The sequence below is a fragment of the Sturnira hondurensis genome, unplaced genomic scaffold (genome assembly GCF_014824575.4).
Source record: "Sturnira hondurensis isolate 20B ecotype Veracruz unplaced genomic scaffold, ASM1482457v3 Scaffold0008151, whole genome shotgun sequence".
NCBI classification, from domain to species: domain Eukaryota; kingdom Metazoa; phylum Chordata; class Mammalia; order Chiroptera; family Phyllostomidae; genus Sturnira; species Sturnira hondurensis.
In genome coordinates, this window is record NW_028080782.1 from 737,938 (window position 1) to 759,911 (window position 21,974).

General features: G+C 48.3%; 1 protein-coding gene and 2 pseudogenes across 1 annotated transcript; 2 read left to right on the forward strand and 1 right to left on the reverse strand.

The window, feature by feature from the left end:
• Positions 1-320: 320 nt before the first annotated feature.
• On the forward strand, positions 321-7,062 carry LOC118992229 (olfactory receptor 10A7-like; annotated as a pseudogene).
• Positions 7,063-11,243: 4,181 nt separating this feature from the next.
• Positions 11,244-17,300, forward strand: LOC118992219 (olfactory receptor 5-like). The gene is made up of 2 exons (XM_037053920.1): positions 11,244-11,385; positions 16,334-17,300. The coding sequence occupies exons 1-2, from the start codon at positions 11,290-11,292 to the stop codon at positions 17,276-17,278; spliced, it is 1,041 nt and encodes a 346-aa protein (XP_036909815.1). The 5' UTR covers positions 11,244-11,289; the 3' UTR covers positions 17,279-17,300.
• Positions 17,301-20,387: 3,087 nt separating this feature from the next.
• On the reverse strand, positions 20,388-21,661 carry LOC118992230 (heterogeneous nuclear ribonucleoprotein A1-like; annotated as a pseudogene).
• Positions 21,662-21,974: the final 313 nt, after the last annotated feature.

The window sequence follows — 21,974 nt, forward strand, 5'->3', positions numbered from 1 at the left end:
GTGGGTCGAGTCCTTTGGGGCTCTAGCCTGTGGCCAGGGCCAAAGATAGAAATCTCCGGTTCCTCTGAGCCCTGTCAGCCCGGCAGCTCCTGGATCAAGGGCGTAGTCCAGAGTTTGTTGTCTGCTCCAGACAGAGAAGCAGAAGGTGGGGGAGGGTCTTCCAGGAAGGGGCAGGGCTGCAGGCTGGGCGTGGGGAGAGGACGGGGTCCTGCCTGACTGCGATGCTGGGACGGCCACCACCACTTACTTCCCAGAGGTTAATGATCATTTCTAACCGTGCGCCCTGGTGTTATCACCATTCTCTGGTGGTGACGACGGTGATGAAGATGGAGGTGATCATGGTAATGCTGCTGCTGCTGCTGCTGGTGGTGGTGATAACAGTGGGGATGAGGTTGTGACCATTGCTTAGTCACTGAGGGCTCACCGTGTCCCAACGCTTGTGCATGATCTCAGTGAATTCTCGCAACAGTCTCACGGGGCAGACACCACTGTTCTCATCAGCTTGTAGGGGAGGAAACGGAGGTTCAGAGAGGGGTACTAACTCTCACGGTCGCACAACGGCAGAGCTGGGGGTTAAGGTGACATCTCTCTGGCTTGAAGGCCAGCTCCCCGGGGCACCTACTCTTTGCCAGGCCTTCCTCCCACCAGCTCTGAGCCATAGGCATCGTCCCTCTTCTCCAGGCGAGGGAGTGGAGAGCTCGTCAAGGTTAAACCACCTCCCCAGGGTCTCGCTCTGGGCTGTTCTCACCCTAGCACTTGGTGGGATAGTTCAGCGCTAACTCCACCTTGCCGTTTAAGGCTGTTGATGTTAAATCGCTGTTTCAGAGAATAACTTCAAGGCCGACAGTTCCTGTCCCGCCCAGAGGTGAGCAGCCTGAAATAGACAAAAGTCACCTCTGTGTGCCAGGGACCGGGTCAGGCACTGGGCATTCCGTGCTCTCAGAAGGCATCATTGTGTGAACTTTTCCAAACGGGTGGGCCCAGCTAGAGAATTCGAGAGTCTTTTGTAATCAGATTAACAATATTCTTATTGCTGCACGGACCACTGGTCAATTCCTCTGCATAGCCTAAAAGTCCCTGAAAAAATTCTCCAAGATTCACCAGGATTTTAATGATTTCTCTGTCTCCTTTTTCTTCTCTCTCTGTTTCTTTCTCTGCCTCTCTCTGTCTCTCTGTTTCTCTCTGTGTGTCTCTGTTTGTCTGCCCCTCTCACTCTCTCTAAAAGAAGATGGAATTAGCCCTGGCTTGTGTGGCTCAGTAGATTGAGCACCAGCCTGTGAACCAAAGGGTCGCCAGTTTGATTCCTAGTCAGGGCACAGGCCTGGGTTGTGGGCCAGGTCCCCAGCAGGGGGTGTGCAAGAGGCAACCACACATGACGTTTCTCTCCCTCTCTTCCCCTCTCTCTAAAAATAAATAAATAAAGTCTTAAAAACAAAGAAGGTAGGATTAACACATTAGAGGCGGTAGTCATCGTTTGTCACTTGGCCCCGCACACTAACCTGCAGAGTGTGAACACTTCTCATGAAAGCCAATCACACAGAATGTAGCGCATGAGAAGCCGTGTGGTCCAGGGACACCCAAATCCCAGCCCTCCTGTTAAAGATAGGCTCTGATTCTGAGGGTGTGGGCGGGGCCTGAGATTCCGAGTTTCCTAACAACTCCCAGGCGATTCTGATAGTGCTGGCCGCCCAAACCCAGTTTGAGGAGACAGCATCTAGGAAGTCTCTTCCTAACAAAAGCTGGAGTTGCCAGCGGCCACTCGTGCCAAAAGCAATGGTGGGGATGAGCAGGAGAGCAGACCAGGGGCCTGGACATATTCCGGGCAGCAAGGGTCCAGCATTCTGGCCTAGGTTCAGACCTCGGTTGTCATGTCCCCTGTGAGCCATGGAGACCCCTAGCATGTTACTTCACTTTTCAGGTCTTGGTTCCCTTCACTGGTAGGTGGGGTGATAGTACCTAGTAAGTAAGGCTATTGGGAGGATTCAGTGCATTGGTACCATGCAGAAGGCAGTACCCAGTCCAGAGTAGGTCCCACGTGAGTGCTCACCTGGGTCAGACTGAGCCCCTGTCTTTCCCCCGCTGTGTCCTTTCTGGGAGGGCGAAGAAAAGAAACAGGAATTTTACCGGAGGGGAAGTGGACTTAGCCGAGCTTGGAGACGATCAGTTTTGGGCAGAGAGCAGGGGTGTGAAGGCTGTACTGATGGTCCCGGGGGGGACTGTTGTAGAAGGAAGAGAATTTCCAAAAGTGTGTGCAGGTTCAACTAAAACTCTCAGACATTGTATTAGCATGAAAACCGACGACACAGCTGTAGCAGGAAGTGGAACCGACAGCCCTGTGCCTGTCTTCCTGCAGGAGTTATTTGAGCTCTCCCCAGATCCCAAAGATAACCACCCCAGACCGGAACGTGGTAAACTGCTGAGTCCTTCAGACAAATGGGAACAATTTCTGAGCTGCCACAGATTTCCCCACCTGCCAGCGTCTTGTTACTTTTTGGCAAAGACCTAAAACAATGTTCCCGGGCCTTCCATGTGACTCACGTGAAAAGGGGTTCTAGCATGCATTTCCTCTCTAATAGAAAGCAATGTCTACAAGGCATTCCTCAAATTCCTCTGGACAATGAGAACTAGGAAGGAATAGAGTACTTTCTGGTTAAGTACACGTGCACACACACACACACAGCTGAAATGAAAAATTCACGATTCTCACCTGTATTATTGTAGCAGGAGACCTGCTTAGACAAGCTCAGACAAGTCAGAAGGACACGGTCTGTTTGCTGAGCCACTAAGATAAGGAGAGGTGAGCAACTAAGTAACTGAGAAGTAAGAACAAAAGAACATTGTATGACCCTATCAGCAGCCCTGCTTTCTCAGCAGCCCTGCTTTCTTGCTTCTATAAACCTGCTTCTGCCACGTAGGCTTAGTAACATCGCTTCCACATGCCACACTATATAAACAAGCCCTGCCTGAGCTCGGGGCCCAGGATTTGGAGACTGCCTCCTCTGGGTCCGCGGGCGTAAATAAGTTCCACTCCATACACCCGAAAGTGGCTGAGTTGTTTTCTGTAACATTATTGTGCCCCATGATCTCAGTTTAAAAAATCTGCTCTTTGGCCCTTCATTAAAAGATGCTGGTCACTCTCTCCTAAAGCTGTTTCCTGACCCACTGGTGGCTTCCCATCTGGATTTGGAGAGTACTCTTCTAGGGCATACAAAGGATTTACACCTTCTCTCAGGTGTCAGGACATTTAAGGAGACATCAAATCATGAAACAGCAATGCACCCTGATGTGCAACCTCTCAGTTTAGTGAGTCCGGCCAGCAAAGCAAATTATGATTGCAACTCATTTCATAAATGTGCCCTTGAACCTGGTGGATGTGATTTAAGGAAACTTGGTGTTTGGTGCTCCTCAAAGCTCCGAGTCCAATCCTACAGGTCAATTTCATAATGCATAGATGAAATTAGACTTGGTAAAGTGTAGTTTTTCAGGAACCAAGGATTACAGACTCTTAACAAAACATAAGAGGGGTAAGTCTAAAACCCCTTGACTTTCACCCCCAATTGCAATCTTCCCCCTTGAAGGGGCCTCCATCATCAGTTAGGTAAGTGCCCTTCCCTACTTTTCCTGTGCATTTATACATACAGATAGATGAGCCTGAAGAAAAACAAGGGTTATTATTCTGGGTGTCTGTTTTTCATAAGTTATACTGTATCATTCTTGTCTTTCCACAACACGCTGGCTCTTTTTAAACACAGAATTTCCTGAACATCTTCTATTTCGACGTCTCTAAGCTGTATTCCTTTTTAATAGTTGCCTAACATTCCACACGGATCTGCCATAATTCTGCCACTTCCAAGTAGCTTCCCCCAGCACACGGGGTAACATGAGTTAAGATACAAACCCTTCACCAAGGCCATCATTCTGAAGCAGAGCATGACATGATCTGATTTTGGTTTCAATCACCAGGGCTGTCTCTGTTTTTAGACGAGTGTTAAGGGCTTTGGTAGGACAATTTCACGCCATTCTCCAAGTGAGAGAAATATGAGCACCACTTCACAGATCAGAAAACAGAGGTGATGAGACTTGTCTGACTTTCCAAGTTCACACAGCAGGGCCAAGACTAACCCCGTGTTTTCTCTCACCCTGTCTCTCAGCGAAGACCCTTTCCACCTGCCGATACTGGTCTATCACACTCTCCTGTTTACTGGCCCAGTGTCTCCTGCTAGTCCGGCTTCCTTCTTTTCCAACTGCAGGTCATGGACCATTAGCAGGTCCTGAGGTCAACGTATATCAGGGCTTCTCAGCCTCAGTTCTACTCACACGGGGAGTGTTGGGTTGGCCAAAAAGTTCATTGTGTCTTTTCCATATTATGGTTCTCCTAGCGCTTAGTGCCCTTTAACTTCATTTGAAACGATTCTGTTAGGTTGTATTGTGATAGTTGTCATATCAGTGTGCATTTAAAAAATCATCAAAATTGTTGAATTGGTATGCAGCCATTTTAATATTGAAGATGGAGGAAAATACGCTACATTTTTTCAGAGTATTACGCTTTATTATTTCAAGAAAGGTAAACATGCAACTGAAATGCAAGAAAAGACCTGTGCAGTGTATGGAAGAGGTGCCGTGAGTGACCAAACATGCCGAAAGTGGTCTGCATGGTTTGTTGGTACTATTGACCAGTTTGGCCAAGTAATTCTCCATTGTGGGGCTGTCTTATACAGTGGAAGGTGTTCAGCGGCCCCCCTGGCCTCTACCCACGAGAAGCCTGTAGCAGGAGATGGCTGACATACTCAAAATATCCAAATCCATAAAGTCATTGGTTGTGAATGAAAAATGTGTGTTTTACTTATGGAGAAAAATACATGGACTTTTTGGCCAACCCAATAGACTCATTGCGTGTGTGCGTGTGTGTAGCAGGGGACTGTCCCGAGACTTGTAGGGTGTTTAACAGCATCCTTGTTATACGCACCGCAGTTGTTATAGCCCGAACTGTCACCACACAGTGACAAATGTCCCTGGGCGGGACAACCATTCCCAGTTGAGATACACTGATTTAACCAGTCAAAACCAACGTTTAAAAAACGAGATAGCATAGACTCAAACCAAATAGCATAGAAAATACTGCATGGGGAGAAAGTACCTATTCTGTTCATTTTCTACTGGAAAAGAGACTCAGCCATCTACTGAGCACCTGCTATGTGCCAGGCGCTCTTTCCCATGCCACAAGCACACCAGGCAGAAAGCCCTCATAGATGAGGCACTCCAAGTGGGGGCAGACAGATGGCAGACAAGCAAATAAATCAGGCTCCCTCAGATGTGCTTTTAGGAATGACTCGGAGTCATAGACAGGGACGAGTGTCAGACCATGTAGGGAGGGGCTGCTTGGTCACTGATGAGAGACAGAGAGGGCAAAGCGTTGATTGGTTGTTCCACTGATTCATGTGTTCCCTGGTTGCTTTTTGTATGTGCCCTGACCCAGATCGAACGGCAGCCTTGGTTCATCAGGACTACACCCTTTCAATCATGTCATTGAGAAAGGACTGTCTGACAAGAAAGAACGTCTTGGCTGACAGTTGCAGAAGGAGAAAAAAAAAAACCAGTTATACAAATTCAGGAAGGAGGCACCTCAAGCAAAGGCCCTGGGGTGAGGACGTGGGGGGTGTCACAGAAGATGCAGAGGTCTTTGAGGCTGGACTCAGTAAGATCAGAAGGAGAGGGGGACAGAGAGGTAGCCAAACACCAGTCCACCTGGGACCTTGTCAAGGGAAAACACTGATAGCACATCCAGGGGGAAGCATTTCCAGGGGGAGTAATGGACAGTGCAAAGGCCCTGAGGCCATCGGATGCAGCTCAGTACAGATGAGGTCCCACAGTGGGGCTGGGCCAGGGCGGCCAGAGCCGCCAGGCCTTGGAGAAAGCTTTAGATTCATTCCAGGTTCATGAGGTGGGGGTAGGGGGCAACATTCAAGGAGGCCCTTCCTGGGCTGGGGAGCAGGGCGAGAAGAGCTCTGTTTTGTTCGTTCTCCTTTCCTCCTCCTGCCCCAGGCTCCTCAGGACTGGGCGCACCACCTGCGGCAGGCTCATGCAGCCGGCCCCAGGTCCCCCAGGCGCCCTCGCAGCCCTGCTCTGGGCCAACCAGAGCTGGGCACGCGCGAGTTCGCGCTGCTGGGCTTTGCACACGTGCCCGCGCCGAGCCCGCTGCTCACTGCCCTCTTTCTGGCCGCCTTCCTGCTCACGTTGCTGGGCAACGCGCCCCTTGAGCTCCTGCCAGCGCTGGACTCGGCCTTGCGCAGGCCCATGTACTTCTTCCTGTGCCAGGTGGCCCTGCTGGAGATCTGCTTCTCACAGGACGCGGTGCCTCGGCTGCTGCTGCCGCTGCTGCAGTCCCGGTGCCATGCGTCCCCTGCGGGCTGTGCCCTGCAGCTGCTCCTGGTGCTGTCCTGTGCCACGTCCCAGTGCGTGCTCCTCACCACCATGGCCTGGGACCCGTAGGTGGCCACCTGCAGGCCCCTGACTACCTAGCCATCCTGAATCCACAGCTCTGCCACGTGCTGGCTGGCATGTGCTGGCTTGTGGGTGTCTCCCTGTTGCTGATCTTCACCATCTGGCGATTCTGCTTCCCCTTCTGCGGGCCCCGGGGCATCCGCCACTTCTTCTGTGACACTGTGCCTCTGCTGAGCCTGGTGTGCGTGGACACCAGGAGCTTTGAGGCCAATGTTTTGGCGGCCACAGTGCTGATCACGATTGTCCCCTTCTGACTGATAACCATGTCCTACACCAAGATTGTGGTCACCATGCTGTGGATGCCACCAGCCACCGGGTGCCACACGACGCTGTCCACATGTGCCTCCCATCTGGTCATGGTCACTGTTTTATGGCACAATGGGGGTCATCCACTGGCAACCCAAGGCCAGCTATTCCCCAGAGAGCAAGCAGGTGGTGTCCCTCTCCTACACCCCGGTGACCTCCATGCTTAACCCACCCATCCACAGCCTTCGGAACAGGGAGGTGAAAGCCGCTCTCCAGTGGGTGTGTCCTCACAGAAGAGGGACCCAGAGTCCCTGACCTCTCCCTCCTGTCCTCTGCTGGATGCCCCCCCCACTACCCGGAGAGGTCTTTAGTACCTCAGAGTGCACCAGCTTGAGTTCTTTCTGAGCCTCCTCTGGCAGTTCCCTGGTTTGACAATGGTGCCAACACCCCCAATGGCTGTCTTGAATCCAGCCGTCTTCCAGGCGAGTATGATAGGGTTCTGTTCCTGGGAGTAGAGCAGGAACCGTACCCATGTTTAAAAGCGGGGTAATAGCACGGGTCATGGGTGAAGTCCCGTTGCTAGCTTTAGCAACTACAAATGCAGACACCCTGTTAAAATTGAATTTCACATCAGCCAATAGTTTTTTGGCATAAGTACATTCCAGGTAAGATTTTTTTTTTGCAATTGTTTTTCAATATAAATATGCTTTCCTTTTTCATGACTGCATAATATTCCACCGTGTATATGTACCACCTCTTCTTTATCCATTCATTCTTTGATGGATGCTTAGGTTATTCCATATCTTGGCTACTGTGAATAATGCTACATAAACACAGGAGTGCATGGATCTCTGTGATATCCTGCTTTATTTCCTCTGGGTATTGATCAAGAAGTAGGATTGTTTTGTTGTGATGCAGTTCCACTTTTAATTTTTTGAGGAAACTACATACTGTTCTCCATAGTGGCCACACCAGCCTGCATTCCCACCAACAGTGTGGGAAGGGTCCCTTTTCTTCACATCTTTTCCAACAGTTGTTTGCTGATTTATTATTGATGATGGCCAGTCAGACAGGTGTGAGGCGATATCTCATTGTGGTTTTAATTTGCATCTCTCTCGTGGTTAGCAATGTTGAGCATCTTTTCATGTAGCCAGTGGCCATTTGCACGTCTTCCTCTTTGGAAAAATATCTATTAAGCTATCATTTTAACTATATCTGTGCAACGACTCAACTGTCAGTGGGCTGTGTCCATTTCTACTCATTTTTTCCCTGAGCACCTGGCACTGTCTCCAGCACTTAGCAGTCACTCAATAAATATTTGCCACAGGAATAAATGAAATACGAGTGACTCTTCATGTGTGTCCTCAGGACATCTCCTCTTTGAGGGGACAGGGTCTCCCATAGGGCAGACAGCCCTGGTGTGATCCTCCAGTCCAGTTTTGGGGGATCAATTGCTCCCCATCCTTGCTATTTCAGTTGGCGTCAACCTATCCTTGGAGCCAATACTATGTTTTATCTCTGTGGTTGGTTTTTGTTTCTGAGATTAACACAGGACTATGAAGTCCCTTCTACATGGAGACAGAAAGTAGAAGGGTGGGTGCCAAGGGCTGGAGGGCACATATACAGAGTGTTTCTTGCTTTGTATCTAGTGAAGATCATCTTAGAAGGCTTTCTGAAACTTCCTCTCAGTTACCACATTCTCCTGAAAGTTTCTGGTGAGTCCTCATACCAGACTAGCTTCCTTCCCCAGTCTCTGGTTCTCATCTCTTCTGTACCCGCCTTTGCCACAAACCTTCAACACGGAAGTGGGTTTCCAGTCAGGAAAGCGGTGTAGGCAGACATGGCTTGCCTCTTCACACAACCACCTCAAAATCACAACAGAAATACAGAAAAACCATCACTCAGGAACGTCAGAAATCGAGCTGCGTGGAAGTCTGACAACTGTGGAATTCGAGAAATCAAATCTGTCCAGGCTGGTAAGAGGGGTACAGATGTGGAATGGGCTCCATAAAAATTCAGGGAGTAGGGAGTCTCAGACCCACATCAGGCCCCCCAGCCCAGGAAGATAAGTCCCTACAACTTCTGGCTGCAAAAACCAGCAGGGACTGAGTCGGTGGAAGAAACTTCTGAAGCTCTAAGCAGTTCCTGTTAAAGAACCCACCACACAGATTCACCTACTCAGACTCACTCCCTTTGAGTGCCAGCACTGGGGTAGCAGCTGGAAGGGCACCAGTGGTATAGAGGGGAGGAACTGAAGTGTCTGGCATCAAGGCAAGCAGAGACCGTTGTCCTTTTTCTAATCCCTCCCCCACACAGCCACAGAGCTGGTGAGCTGGTGCCCTGTCTGAGACTCCATCATCCTGGCTAACACTGTCTGACCTGCCTTGGAGATCCCCAAGTTATGGGCCCACCCAAGCTGCTCTTCTATAAGAATGGCTGAGTTTGGCTCCTGAATCCTATCAAATAAGCAACAGCTGGCTTCAGGGAGCCATAGCAGCAGCCAGATTAGATTCACAGCTTGGCTTCACCTGGGAATCTCCAAGCCCTGTACAAGTAGCCGCCATCTCAGATTGCTTTACAGCTCAGGCAGGGCGCCCTGGGCAAAACAAAGGTGGGGGCTGGCCTTAGCCTGCACCACTAAGGAAACCCCACCACCAGTGCACCCCGTGAAAACCTGGACTGCTCTGGAGCACCACCACCTTGCCCCTGCACAGCTGATCCTCTGTGAGGGGTGGGGATTGATGGTCAGTGGTCACAGCCAGTCCTTGCAGCTGACTGGCCTGGGTAAGTCCCTCCCACTGATCAGCCAACAGCAACCAAGGCTCAATTACTCAGCCCACATGAAGGGCGCACCTCAAGTACCCAGCTTGGGTGATAAAGGAGGTTGTGCCACTGGACCCTACAGGACACCTACTACGTTAGGACACACTACCAAGATACAGAGCCAAAGCAGCTCTATCTAATACATAGAAACAAACACAGGGAGGCTGCCAAAATGAGGAGACAGAAAAATATGGCCAAAGTGAAAGAACAGATGAAAACTCTAGACAAAAGAACCCAACAAGATGGAGATAAGCAATCCATCAGATGCAGAGTTCAAAGCACTGTTGATAAGAATATTCAAGGAGTTTAGTGAGGACCTCAGCAGTATAAAAAAAGACCCAGTCAGAAATGAAGGATACACTAATTGAAATAAAGAACAGCTGACAGAGAAACAATGGTAGAGTGGATGAAGCCAAGAATGAAACCAATGATTTGGGACATAAGGAAGCAAAAAACAACCACACAGAACACGAGAAGAAAAAAGAGCCCAAACAAATGAGGACAGTATAAACGGCCTTTGGGACAACTTCAAGAGGTGCAACGTTCACTTCAGAGGGGTGCCAGAAGAAGAGGAAGAGCAAGAAATTGGAAATCTATCTGAGAAAACAGTGAGGGAAAACTTCCCTAATTTGGTGAAGGAAATAGACATGCAAGTCCAGGAAATACAGAGTCCCAAACAAGATGGATGCAAAGATGCCCCCTCCGTGACACATCATAGTTAAAAGACCAAAGGTTAAAAATAAAGAAAGACTGTATTTTTAAAAAATATATTTATTTATGTTTATACAGAAGGGAAGGGAGGGAGGGAGGGAAAAATGTCAGTGTGTTATTGCCTCTTGTGCACCCTCAGCTGGGGACCTGGCCTGCAACATAGGCATGAGCCCGGACTGGGAATTGAACCAGCGACACTTATGGTTCACAGGCTGGTGCTCAATCCACTGAGCCACACCATCCAGGGCAAGAGAAAATAAGTGGGTTACCAGATGGTTTCCAGATGAGGGGGCAGGGGGCGAATGGGTGAAGAGGTGAGGGGATTAAGCAGCACAAATAGGTAGTTACAGAATAGCCATGGGGATGTAAAGTACAGTACAGGAAATGGAGTAGCCAAAGAACTTATCCACAGGACCCATGGACATGAACAATGGTGTGGGCATTGCCTGAGGGAGTGGGAGTTGCTGGGTGGACAGGGGCAAAGTGGGAAACTCAGGACAACTGTAATAGCATAATCAATAATATATATCTTTTTAAAAGACCAGAAAATAGCAGAGGTGAAGTCTGGTTAATTTGTGTGTTCCTAAGCATACACGACACATTCTAGCACACAGTAGGGAATCAGGTGCATGCCTACTGACATGGCCTAGAGAGGGATTCTCAATGAGGTGTGCCACTGCCCAACAGAGATTTAAAAAAAGTTTCTCATCTGTCCTTGGATTCCACAGAGATTAGGGGAGGGAGGTCTCGGAGAGCTTGAGCTCCGGTGCAGAAGAGCTGGCTTCTCTGGCGCTGAGGACAGGACAGAGGCAAGGTGGTGCCCCAAGCCACACCCAGTTCAGAACCTGCTGCGGGGCTGTGGGGTGGGGGAGTGTGAGACGGATCTGGTGGGTACTCCTGTTCAGGACAAAGGACAGTTCCTTCCAGGCCCGGGTGACCTCCGGATCTCCTCTTCTTGTGACAATTGAGGCCTTTGGTTCTGTTTCTGAACATTCTATCCTGGAGTAAATGCTCAGGTCATCCAGTCACCGACTGGACATCCCGAGGAATAAAAGAGTCCAGCTGTATCCATTCGGAGAGACCCATCTCACTCAAGCTATTCAGGTAAGGAGACTGGATAGCACATTTAGGGGGGCAAAGCAAAAGGACTTCTAAAACGGCTTGGTTTGTATTTTACTTGAAAGGAAAAAAATATGAAAGAAAGAAAGGGAGAAAGAGAGAGAGAGAAGGAAGGAAGGAAGGAAGGAAGGAAGGAAGGAAGGAAGGCAGGCAGGCAAAAAACCCTTTGTTTGATTTCATACAAGCAGGCAGGAGAGGGTTTGGGTTTGGAGTTCAGGTCCATGTGATTCTAAAGCCTGAATTCTTTCCTGTAAGGAAAGACAGGGTTGGGAGCAGAAAACCAAGCTGGAGTTCCCAATGCTCCCAAGTACCTGAGTGACCTTGGTCAACCAGTGCTCTCACCTTTATGTTTGTGCTAGTGCCGTTCATTCCTCCTGGGCTGCCCATCACTTTGCACATATTCTAACTATGGAATTTCTGCTAATCCTTCAAGGTTGACTACGGAAGTGGGGTGTGGAGGAGAGCAAAGGGGGAAAACCCGGGACAACTCTAATGGAATAAACAAGAATAACTTTTTAAACAAGGGGAAAAATGTTGAGTTAAAATGTCAGATCCTGCATGAGGTTCCCCCAGTCCTTCCTTCTGGAAGTAAACACCCCTCTTCAGAACCCTACCCTGCCTTGTTGCTTGCACGACTCCCTTCTCTGTTAGAAAGGACTGGATTAATATGCCCGCACTGAAATTGCTCAGAAGTCAAGCCAAAGCATCACTTCATTGTACAGATTCGGACCTGTGCAACTTCTTCCACACAGAGAGGCAACAACGTCTAGAGAAAGGACCACCTGCTGCAGAATCAGATAGACCCAGGTGTGGCTTCCCCTCTCGGTGTGACTTCGCCAAGTTTCTTCTCCTCTCTCAGTTTTCGTTCCTCTTCTGAAAAGTGCAGAGAATAATATTTCACTCACAGGTAGTTGCAACCAGGGTTAAGGAAAACATGTCCATATCATAAACACATCCCTGTGTTTGTATGACCTACTACTTAGTAATAACAGCCAATATTTATTGTTTACCATGAGCCAGAAACTTGGGACATGACAACCTGAGAAGTCATCAAGTAATCTCCAGCTTGCGTGTAAGAAGATTGGATTTCTATGAGGACATGTAACTTGTCCAAAATATCACAGCTATTCAGTGAAAGATCTTGTGTTCTGAGCCAGTTCTCTCTGACGCTTGTTTAAATCATGGAGCTATTAAGAATTTGAGATGAAGATAGTTACACCTATCTTTTTCCTAGAAAAGGCTATTGTGGGTCAGAAATGTTATGTAACATGTCCAAGTATAGCCAATGAAAAAGCGTCAGATAAGCCCTGGCTGGGCAGCTCCTGGTTGGAGCATCGTCCCTGATGTACTAAGGTTGTAGGTTTGATACCCAGTCAGGGCACATACAAAAAGCAATCAATGAATGCATCAATAAATGGGACAACAAATCTCTCTCTCTCTCTCTCTCTCTCAATAAGTTTTTTAAAAACTTAGAAAGCATTAGATAGAACCCCCATATGTTTTCCATCTTCTTGTTTTGTCTGCGTCTAGCAGTGTTTGGTACATAGTTCATGCTGGAAAACTGTTTATAGCATGAAAAGAAATCCTAAATAGTCTCTGTGCACCCTGGTTCTCAGCTAAAAAAATTCCAAAGAGGCCTTTGGAATGAAATTGATTGCTTCTTATGCGAGATAAGCGATCAACACCTCTCAGCGTCTACAGTAAGTGGCTGAGCCTTCACAGCAGAGTTAAATCTGGCCCAAGGGCAAAGAGAGGAATTAGGAACAGACTCGGGGGCAGAGGGGAAGTGGGTCACTGAAGAGAAGAGTCAGACGAGGGGAGGGAAACGCCAAGGGAAGAGGGTAGTTGAGGAGATGTTGCTTGGAATCAAGAGGAGCCCCACCAGCCTGCACTAAAGCTGCTGGGCTGCTCTCGTATTCAGGACCACGGACAGCTGTCTCTCCATGGGACTTTGTCCCCAGGGCAGCGCGGGGAGGCTCCTTTCAGGACCGGGGAAGGCTCCAAACACTACTGCTTGACCCAACAGGTCTGAGTTGAGCATTAAACAACTCTAGATTTCACTTAATTTTCTCTGGGGTTAGATGAGTCTTCAGGCCGTCCTCACACAGACCAAGGATAAAATTCATCAGCGACGCCAATCTCACGCAAGGTGCTCCAAGAACTGAGGTGAAAAATATTAGGCTTCTCACTTTGAACTTGTACACCCTGGGAACCTCCAGTTTTGGTCTTTAATAATAAGAAAAATGACACTTATATTGCAGGATACTGAAAATGAATGAAATATTTTATTAAAAGGACCCACCCTGGGCATAAGTATATGCAATAAATGTTATCTCCATCTTTATAGTAAGAGATATTGGGAGGGGGACTATAGTCCTCTGTAGAATAAATCAGGAATCAAACTTCTATTGGCTTTTCTAGAAAATATCCCCAGCTGACTTTATTTGTTAATAAGTGGTGGTAAACTTCAATAAATGTTACCACATCTATAGAGAAACCCCAGCACAGGGAGATAAGAATTTTACTCTACTTCAAGATACGCAGGAGAATCATTCAAGTTCACTATAGAGTTGTGTTTTTAAATGACACCTATAAACAAACTGACCCAAGTCTATCAAAACTAATAACTCGTTTGTCTAGAACTTTCCCCTTCATTTTTATGTAATCCTCACAATGTCTCATGGGAGCCAATATCATTCTCCCCATTTCACAGACAAAAAAACAAAGAAACAAAGACTTGAATAAATCAAGCAATGTGGTAAAGATTGCAATAAGGAGATTAGGCAGGTTTCTGAGCTCAAGGTGACACTCCACTGACTCCCTTACAAATCAGCAACCATTGGAGAATGAAGGGAAGGCCAGCTAAGAAGAGTCCCAGTGCTCCCAGCCCACACCCTCTATTGCTTTTTCCTTCTTCCTCTTGTTCTCCTCCCCCTTCTCCTTCATCTCCTCCTTCTTCTTTTTCTTCTGAACATTGATGGTGTGTCCACTAACAGTCTTTTTTTCTTATGAGTCCTTTCTTGAAACATAATTGGATAAGAAATAGCACATACCCAATTGTAAAGCTTACTTTAAAAACACTTAATATTGACTGTTTATATTAGACACTGTCCTCGTAGATTGAATTATTTAAACCAATCTTCTATTGTTGGCAATTTGTAGTGTTTCTTTAAGAAAATTATTTATTAATTTTTTTAGACAGAGGGGCAGGAAAGGAGAAAGAGAGGGAGAAAAACATTGGTGTGATAGAAAAACATCAATCAATTGCCTTTTGCAAGCCTCTAAACTGGGAACCTGACCTGTAACCCAGACATGTGCCCTGACTGGGGATTGAACTGGCAACCTTTTGGTTTGAAGGATGATGTCCAACCCACTGAGCCACACCAGTAAGGGTTCCATTACTCTTTCTTGCTGCATATATTAAGATTAGTGATGCCTGGCCATCCAGCTTTCATCTGCCATGGATTAAAGAACATGTACTATATACGGGGCAGGGGTGTGCTTTTCTTACTAAGTGTCAGGGATGCAGTTCTGAGTCACACAGACCCAACCCTTCTACCAAGGCCTTCAACTCAGTTGGAGAGACACTGAATCGCTTAACAAACACACAAGCAATTGAAAACGGTAAGGATCACTGGAACGGGAGTGAGGGGACCTGGGGATAGAGAGCAAGGACAGGGTTTGATAAAGGATGCACAGGGGAGCCTTATCTGAAGATAATACACTGAAAAATGTATGCCAAGGATGATGAAGATTCCAAGAAATGATTAAGGTGACAGCAAGGGGTAAAGTGTTCCAGGCAGAAGGAACTTTATGGAGAAATTCTTTAAGGTGTGAAGGGCCTTGGAGCCTCTGAGAGAGTGAAAGGGTGCCCATGGGGCTTCAGCCAATGGGAGATCGGGACTTGTGACATGCATTAAGCCTAGAGCAACAGGCAGGGACCTGAAAATGGAGGGACTCTAAGGCCACGGTAAGGAACATGATGCTGATTCTAATAATAGTTGGAGCAATCTGTCAGGTTTGAACAGGAGAGTAACTCTATATGATCTACGATTAAAAAAAAGATTTTATTAATTTATTTTAGTGAGAGGGGAGGGGAAGGAGAAAGAGAGGGAGAGAAACGTGAATGTGTGTGAGAGATACATCAATCAGTGGCCTCTCACATGTCCCCAACTGGGGACCTGGCCTGCAACCCAGGCATGTTCCCTGGCTTGGAATTGAACTGATGACCTGTAGGTCTGCAGGCTTGTGCTCAATCCACTGAGCCATGCCAACCAGGGCTGACGTGTGGTTTTTTTTAAAAATCCTCACCCAAAGATATGCTTTCATTGATTTTGAGAGAGGGAGAGAGAAAGACTCTATGTGAGAGAGGAACTTGGATTAGTTGCCTCCTGTACGAGTCCCAGTTGGGAATTAAACCCCTATAACTTAGGGATGTGTGCTGACTGGGAACTGGACTCACAACCTTTTGATACTCAGGACAATGCTCTAACCAACTGAACCACCCAGCCAGGGCTATGTTCAATTATTTTGAACGAACCCACCAGCTGCTCCATGGATAAGGACTGTGGAAGGCAAGACAGGAAGCAGAGGAACCAAGAGAGGTTATCTAATCGACTCAGGTGAGACAATGGCTGGAGGTAGGGTGAGCAAGGTGTGGAGAGAGAGATTTGCACATTTTTTTAAAAAAAGATTTTATTTATTTATTTATCTTTAGAGGGGAAGGAGCGGGAGAGAAACATCAATGTATGGTTGCCTTTCGTGCATCCCCTGCTGGGAGTTGGCCTGCAGGGAACCAGCCTGCAACCCAGGCATGTGCCCTGACTGGGAATCGAACCACGATCCTCTGATTCGCAGGCCTGTGCTCAATCCACTGAGCTACACCAGCCAGGGCCCGAGATTTGCACGTTTTATGGATGCATTTTGTTCTCAGATGGAGAGGCCCCAGGGACTAGGAAACATGACCAGAGTACAAGAGTTCATCTTGCTGGGCTTGTCCACGAGGCCAGAGGTCAGGGATGTCTTGTTTGCCGTCTTCCTGACTCTCTACCTGGTGACCCTGCTGGAGAACGGCCTCATCATCCACCTCATCTTCAGTCACAGTGAGCTTCACAAGCCCATGTACTTCTTCCTGGGCAACCTGAGCTGCCTGGAGGTAAGCTACGTGTCAGTGACCGTGCCCAGCCTGCTCGTGGGGCTGTGGGGGGGACCCAGCCCCATGCCCTTCACAGCCTGCATGACCCAACTCTTCTTCTTCATCTCCCTCATCTGTACCGAGTGCACCCTCCTGGCCTCTATGGCCTACGATCGCTACGTTGCCATCTGCCAGCCACTCCACTACCCACTGCTCATGAGGCCCCAGGTCTGCCTGGCCTTGTCCTTGTCCTCATGGCTGGGTGGGCTGCTGGTCTCGGTGGTCAAGACGTCGTGCATCGCCAGCCTGTCCTACTGTGGCCCCAACGTCATCAACCACTTCTTCTGCGATGTCTCCCCTCTGCTGAATCTGTCCTGCACCCACGTGGCCCTGACGGAACTGGTGGACTTCATCTCTGCCATCGTCATCCTCTGGGGTTCCCTTCTTGTGGCCCTAGCATCCTACGTGGCCATTGGCAGGGCCATGCTGAATATGCCATCGGCCGCTGCCCGCCAAAAAGCCTTCTACACCTGTGCGTCCCACCTGGTGGTGGTGGGGATCTTCTACTCGGCCACTCTCTTCATCTATGCCCGTCCCAGCCGCATGGAAGCTGTAGATCTAAACAAGATTCTGTCTGTCGTTTACACGGTGGTCACACCCATATGCAACCCTGTCATCTACTGTCTGCGGAACAAGGCGGTCCAGGCGGCTCTGCAGAAAACCCTGCACTGGTCCCGAGGCTGAGCAGGACACCTGTGCGTGGTGGGGCTCTTACACTATCGATACTTTGTATTGGTATGAAGATAGAATCCACACACCATATGTTTTACTCTTTGCAAATATACAATTCTGGGTGTATTAAGTATATGCACAAAGTTGTACGACCGTCTCCACTATCAAATTTTGCATTTCATCACCACCAGGAGAAACCCATACCTATTAGAACTCGCTCTTAATCCCCTGTCCCCGAGTCCTCAAAACCCACTAATCTTTCTGTTTCTGTGGATATGCCTGTTTTGGATATTTCACATAAATGGAATCATATCACATTTGGACTTTTGTGTGGTATTTTTCACTTCACATGATGTCTCCAAGGTTTGTGCAGGGGGTAGCTTGTGGGTGTCAGTTTGTTGCTCATTTCTATAGTTGAATAGTATTGTTTTATGTATATACCATCTTCTGTTTACCCACTCATGAATGGATGGATATCTGCATTGTTTACAGTTTTTAATCTGCTAGGAATAATGCATGAGAATTAAAAACATGTTTTTTAAAAAATATTTTTATTTATTTATCTTTAGAGGGGAAGGGAAGGAGAGAGGGAGAGAAGTATCAATGTATGGTTGCCCCTCGTGTGTCCCCTGCTGGGAATGGGCCTGCAACCCAGGCATGTGCCCTGACTGGGAATCGAACTGCAATGCTTTGGTTCGCAGACCCGCACTCAATCCACTGAGCTACACCAGCCAGGGCATTAACGACATATTTTAAGATACTACATTTTAGGAGGGTTTGTTTCACAGTGTTCTTGCGGCCACAGCTGACTGATACATTGTAATTGGCCTGAATTGGGTTTGTTTGCCCACCATTACCAAATAATTGTGATCAAGGACCAGGGCTGGGTTACAGGGACACCTGTGAGGCCCGGGCTGGTGCATGCATCCAGGGCAGAGGAGCCAAATGAGGGGAGAGAGAAGGAAAGAATGAGCAGGAGAATAGGGTTCACCTCACCCTGTCCTCCAGCACATGCAGGGCCTCCTTGAATGCTCCCACTATGAACCTGGGATGAATCTAAAGGCCCCTCCAAGGCCCAGCAGCTTCCAGCTTGCCCTGCCCTGTTCCTCCTGTCACCTCATCTCTGAGGTGACAGCCCCAATAGCTTGTTCTGCTTCAGGGTCTTTGCACTGCCCATTCCCTCCCCTAGAAATGCTTTTCTCCGGATTTTCGTGTCCCTTTTTAACAATTCCTCAATAGTTAAATGTCCCCTTTAACTATTCCTGAGAATATGTTAATTGATTTGAGAGAGGAAAGGGAGAGGGGGAGAGTGAGAGAGAAAGAGAGAGAGAGGGAGCGAAACACTGACTGGTTGCCTCCTGCATGCACTCTGACCAGGGACCAAGCTTGCAACCTTTCGGTGCATGGGTGACATCCCAGCTGAGACTCCTAGCTAGGGCCACTGTTTTCATTTGACGAGGTCCTGGGTTGTTTGACTGCCTCTCCGTCCCCCTCTCCTGCTGATCTTGCTCCGTGAACCCAGCCTCAAACACCTCTGCATTTTCTGTCACTCCTGCCGTGTCCTCCCCCGAGGGCCTTTTTGTTTGCAGATCCCATCCACGCAGCTGTTGGTGTTGTTGGGCCTTTCTCACCCTCTAGGTCGCCATTCAAATATCTTCTTTCAGGGTTCCTGCCACTGGTGTGAGAAATGACACAACCAGCTACCCCTCCACTACCTCCCGTGTCTGGAATGGAATTTAGTGTTTGCTCAATAAGGTCTATTCTCCCCGCAGACTGAACACCAGGGAACGCCCCACGCAGTTCATTTTCCATGATGTGGTTGTGTAGCTTCTCTCTCACATGAATTGTTGTGAAGAATCAGTGAGGCACCCTGGCTGGGTGGCTAAGTGGGTGGGACACATCTTGCAACCAAAACATTGCAGGTTCAATTCCCAGTTAGGGCATATGCCTGGGTTGCAGGTTCAGTCCTGGGCACATGCAAGAGGTGACTGATAGATGTTTCTTTCTCACATCAATGTTTCTCTCTATATATAAATGAATAAATGAATGAATGATTTTTACAAAAGGATCCATGAAGTAATACCCAGAAGCGCTTAGCATCGGGGTGGGTGCACACAGGTGCTCAGTAAGTGTGGGTGAACGTGTTGTGGGCACCAGTCTGTGTTCAAGGATCCTAGAAGCCCCGGTATTCCTATTACACGCAAGATGAAGCTTAAGAATACACCACTGTGGCCATCAAGTCCCACTGAAATATGACTCCCACATTCGTTCATTCATTCCAGCCACGGTGTGTCCACAGCACCAGGTGCTGTCACAGGCCCTGAGTTGGGGTTTGGGGATTTGGCAAAGTCAGAGCTGTTCCCTCCCCTCATGGTGCTGGGGCAGTAGAGAGACGACGTCCTTAGAAAAGGGACATGAAGATTTTTCTTGAATGGTACCCCAACCCTGTCTAGCTCCTAGGAGATGCTCGGTCAACACTTACTGCGAGCGTCAACCTCTGTGTGGCTGACTTTTATCCCCAGCACCAACACCATGTCTGGCCTCTACTAGGTGCTGGATGAATATTTGCTGATGGCTGAACATCTATTTTGTACACAGTCACATTCTCCTAGGTCAGCATCTGGCACGCACACTAGTCACTCAAAATATTTGTTGAATGACTAAAGAGATGCGGCACTCTCGGTTCTCAACACCCCTTCACTTAAAGGCCTTCTTCTTCTCCTTCTCCTCGTCCTCCTCCTCCTCCTTCAGACACATTTATTCAGCATCATAATAACACTATTACATTTAGCAATCAACAGCATGGGTGCAAAAAGAAACTACGTTAAAAACCCTTCGTTGGAAGGCTTTACGTTTTCCACAGAACTGAAACTAAAATAAGCTGGTATGCAATTAGTCACAAATAGAGTCCTGGTGTTTTTTGCCCGTTCACATGAGGATTGTCGGAAACATGTGGCCCTGCCACCACTGTGCTTGGCTGAGTTCACCAATCTGTTGGAACCCGTAGCCTCCCTGTCACCTCTCTGGCTCTCCTCTCCTGCTAAGCTTTGTTTCCCGGCCATAACTAAAACCTTCTGTCATGGCCACAGCTACTGCTGCTGCGGGAACTGCCACAGACACCTCAAGTCCATGGTCTGGCAGAGTAGTGGCCTCCACCACCACAGGCGCCAGAGCTTCTGCCTCTGAAGTGTCCTCCTTTCATGGGCCCGACATTTGGAGATTGATGGTTGTAATTGCCCAAATCACGGTAGCTTCTGCCACCTCCAAAATTGCTTCCACTACCACCACCAGAGCCGTCTCTGTCTCCTTCATTGTTACAGCTGTTGTAGCTGCCACTTCCACCACAGCCACTGCCCCGGTTTCCATAACACTGTCCACCACTTCCACAGCCTCTGCTTCCTCCAGAGTAACTAGGGCCACCTGCTCCACCACCACCATCATTACCAAGTCCATTATAGCCATCTCCGCTGCCACTATACCAACCACCACCACGGCTACCACCAAAGCCACCTCAACCACTGAAGTTTCCTCCGTGACCAAAGTTGTCATTTCCACCGAAACCACCTCCACGACCACCTCTGCCGTTTCCAGAACCACTTCGACCTCCTTGGCCGGATGAAGCCCTAGCCATTTCTTGCTTCGATAGGGCTTTCCTTACTTCTCAGTTGTGGCCATTTCCAGTGTGGTATTTCTGAATGACACTCTTGTCTACAGAGTCATGGTCATCAAAAAGCAAAGCCTCTCTTTTTGCCGATGCCTCAATCAATCAGGATTTCAGCCCTGGCTGGTGTAGCTCAGTGGATTGAGCGCAGGCCTGAGAACCAAAGCATTGCGGTTCGATTCCCAGTCAGGGCACATGCCTGGGTTGCAGGCCAGTTCCCAGCAGGGGACACATGAGAGGCAACTGCACCTTGATATTTCCCTCCCTCTCTCCTTCCCGTCCCCTCTCTCTGAAAAGAAATAAATAAAATATTTTTAAAAAATCACGATTTCAATCACTTCAATTTTCCCATACTGTTCAAAATAATCTCTTAGGTGATGTTCTTCAGTGACTTCTTTAATACCACCGACAAAAATCTTTCTCACAATTAAGTGGGCACTCGGTCTTTGAGAATCTCCTCTTGAGACCCCCCTCGTTGGTTCCACAGCTCTTCCGTCCACCTCGTGTGGGCTCGCATGCGTGGCTGCACCCACCTCCTCCACAGGGGCACGTGTGACAGACCCAAAGCCTCTGGAGCGCTTGGTGTTTGGGTCTCTCATCCTCCATCACACAGTCTGTGAGCCCTCGCCATGGCTTGGAATGGCTCCTCAGGCTCTCACTGTTCCAAGGTTCAAACCTCTGATAAAGAGCTTCTGCAGCTGTGCTGGCTTTTCGGTAAACTCTGACTAAGACATGACGACTGCAAGGGAGGGAAGTTCAACAATGTTTACTCAGAGGTGTCTTTCGGCAAAAAAAGCAAGGCACTCTTTTTAACAAACGGATTTGAGAGGGATACGTGAAGGGAGAAATTCATTTATTTTCCCACACATTCACTGGTTGATTCCTGTAGGTGCCTTGACTGGAGATGGAACCTGCAAGGTTTTGGTGCCCAGATGATACTCCAAACACCTGAGCCACCCGGACAGGGCCGAGCCTTACTTTTTCATCTGTAAGTAGATGACATGAAATAAATAAATAAATACATACATACATACATACATACATACC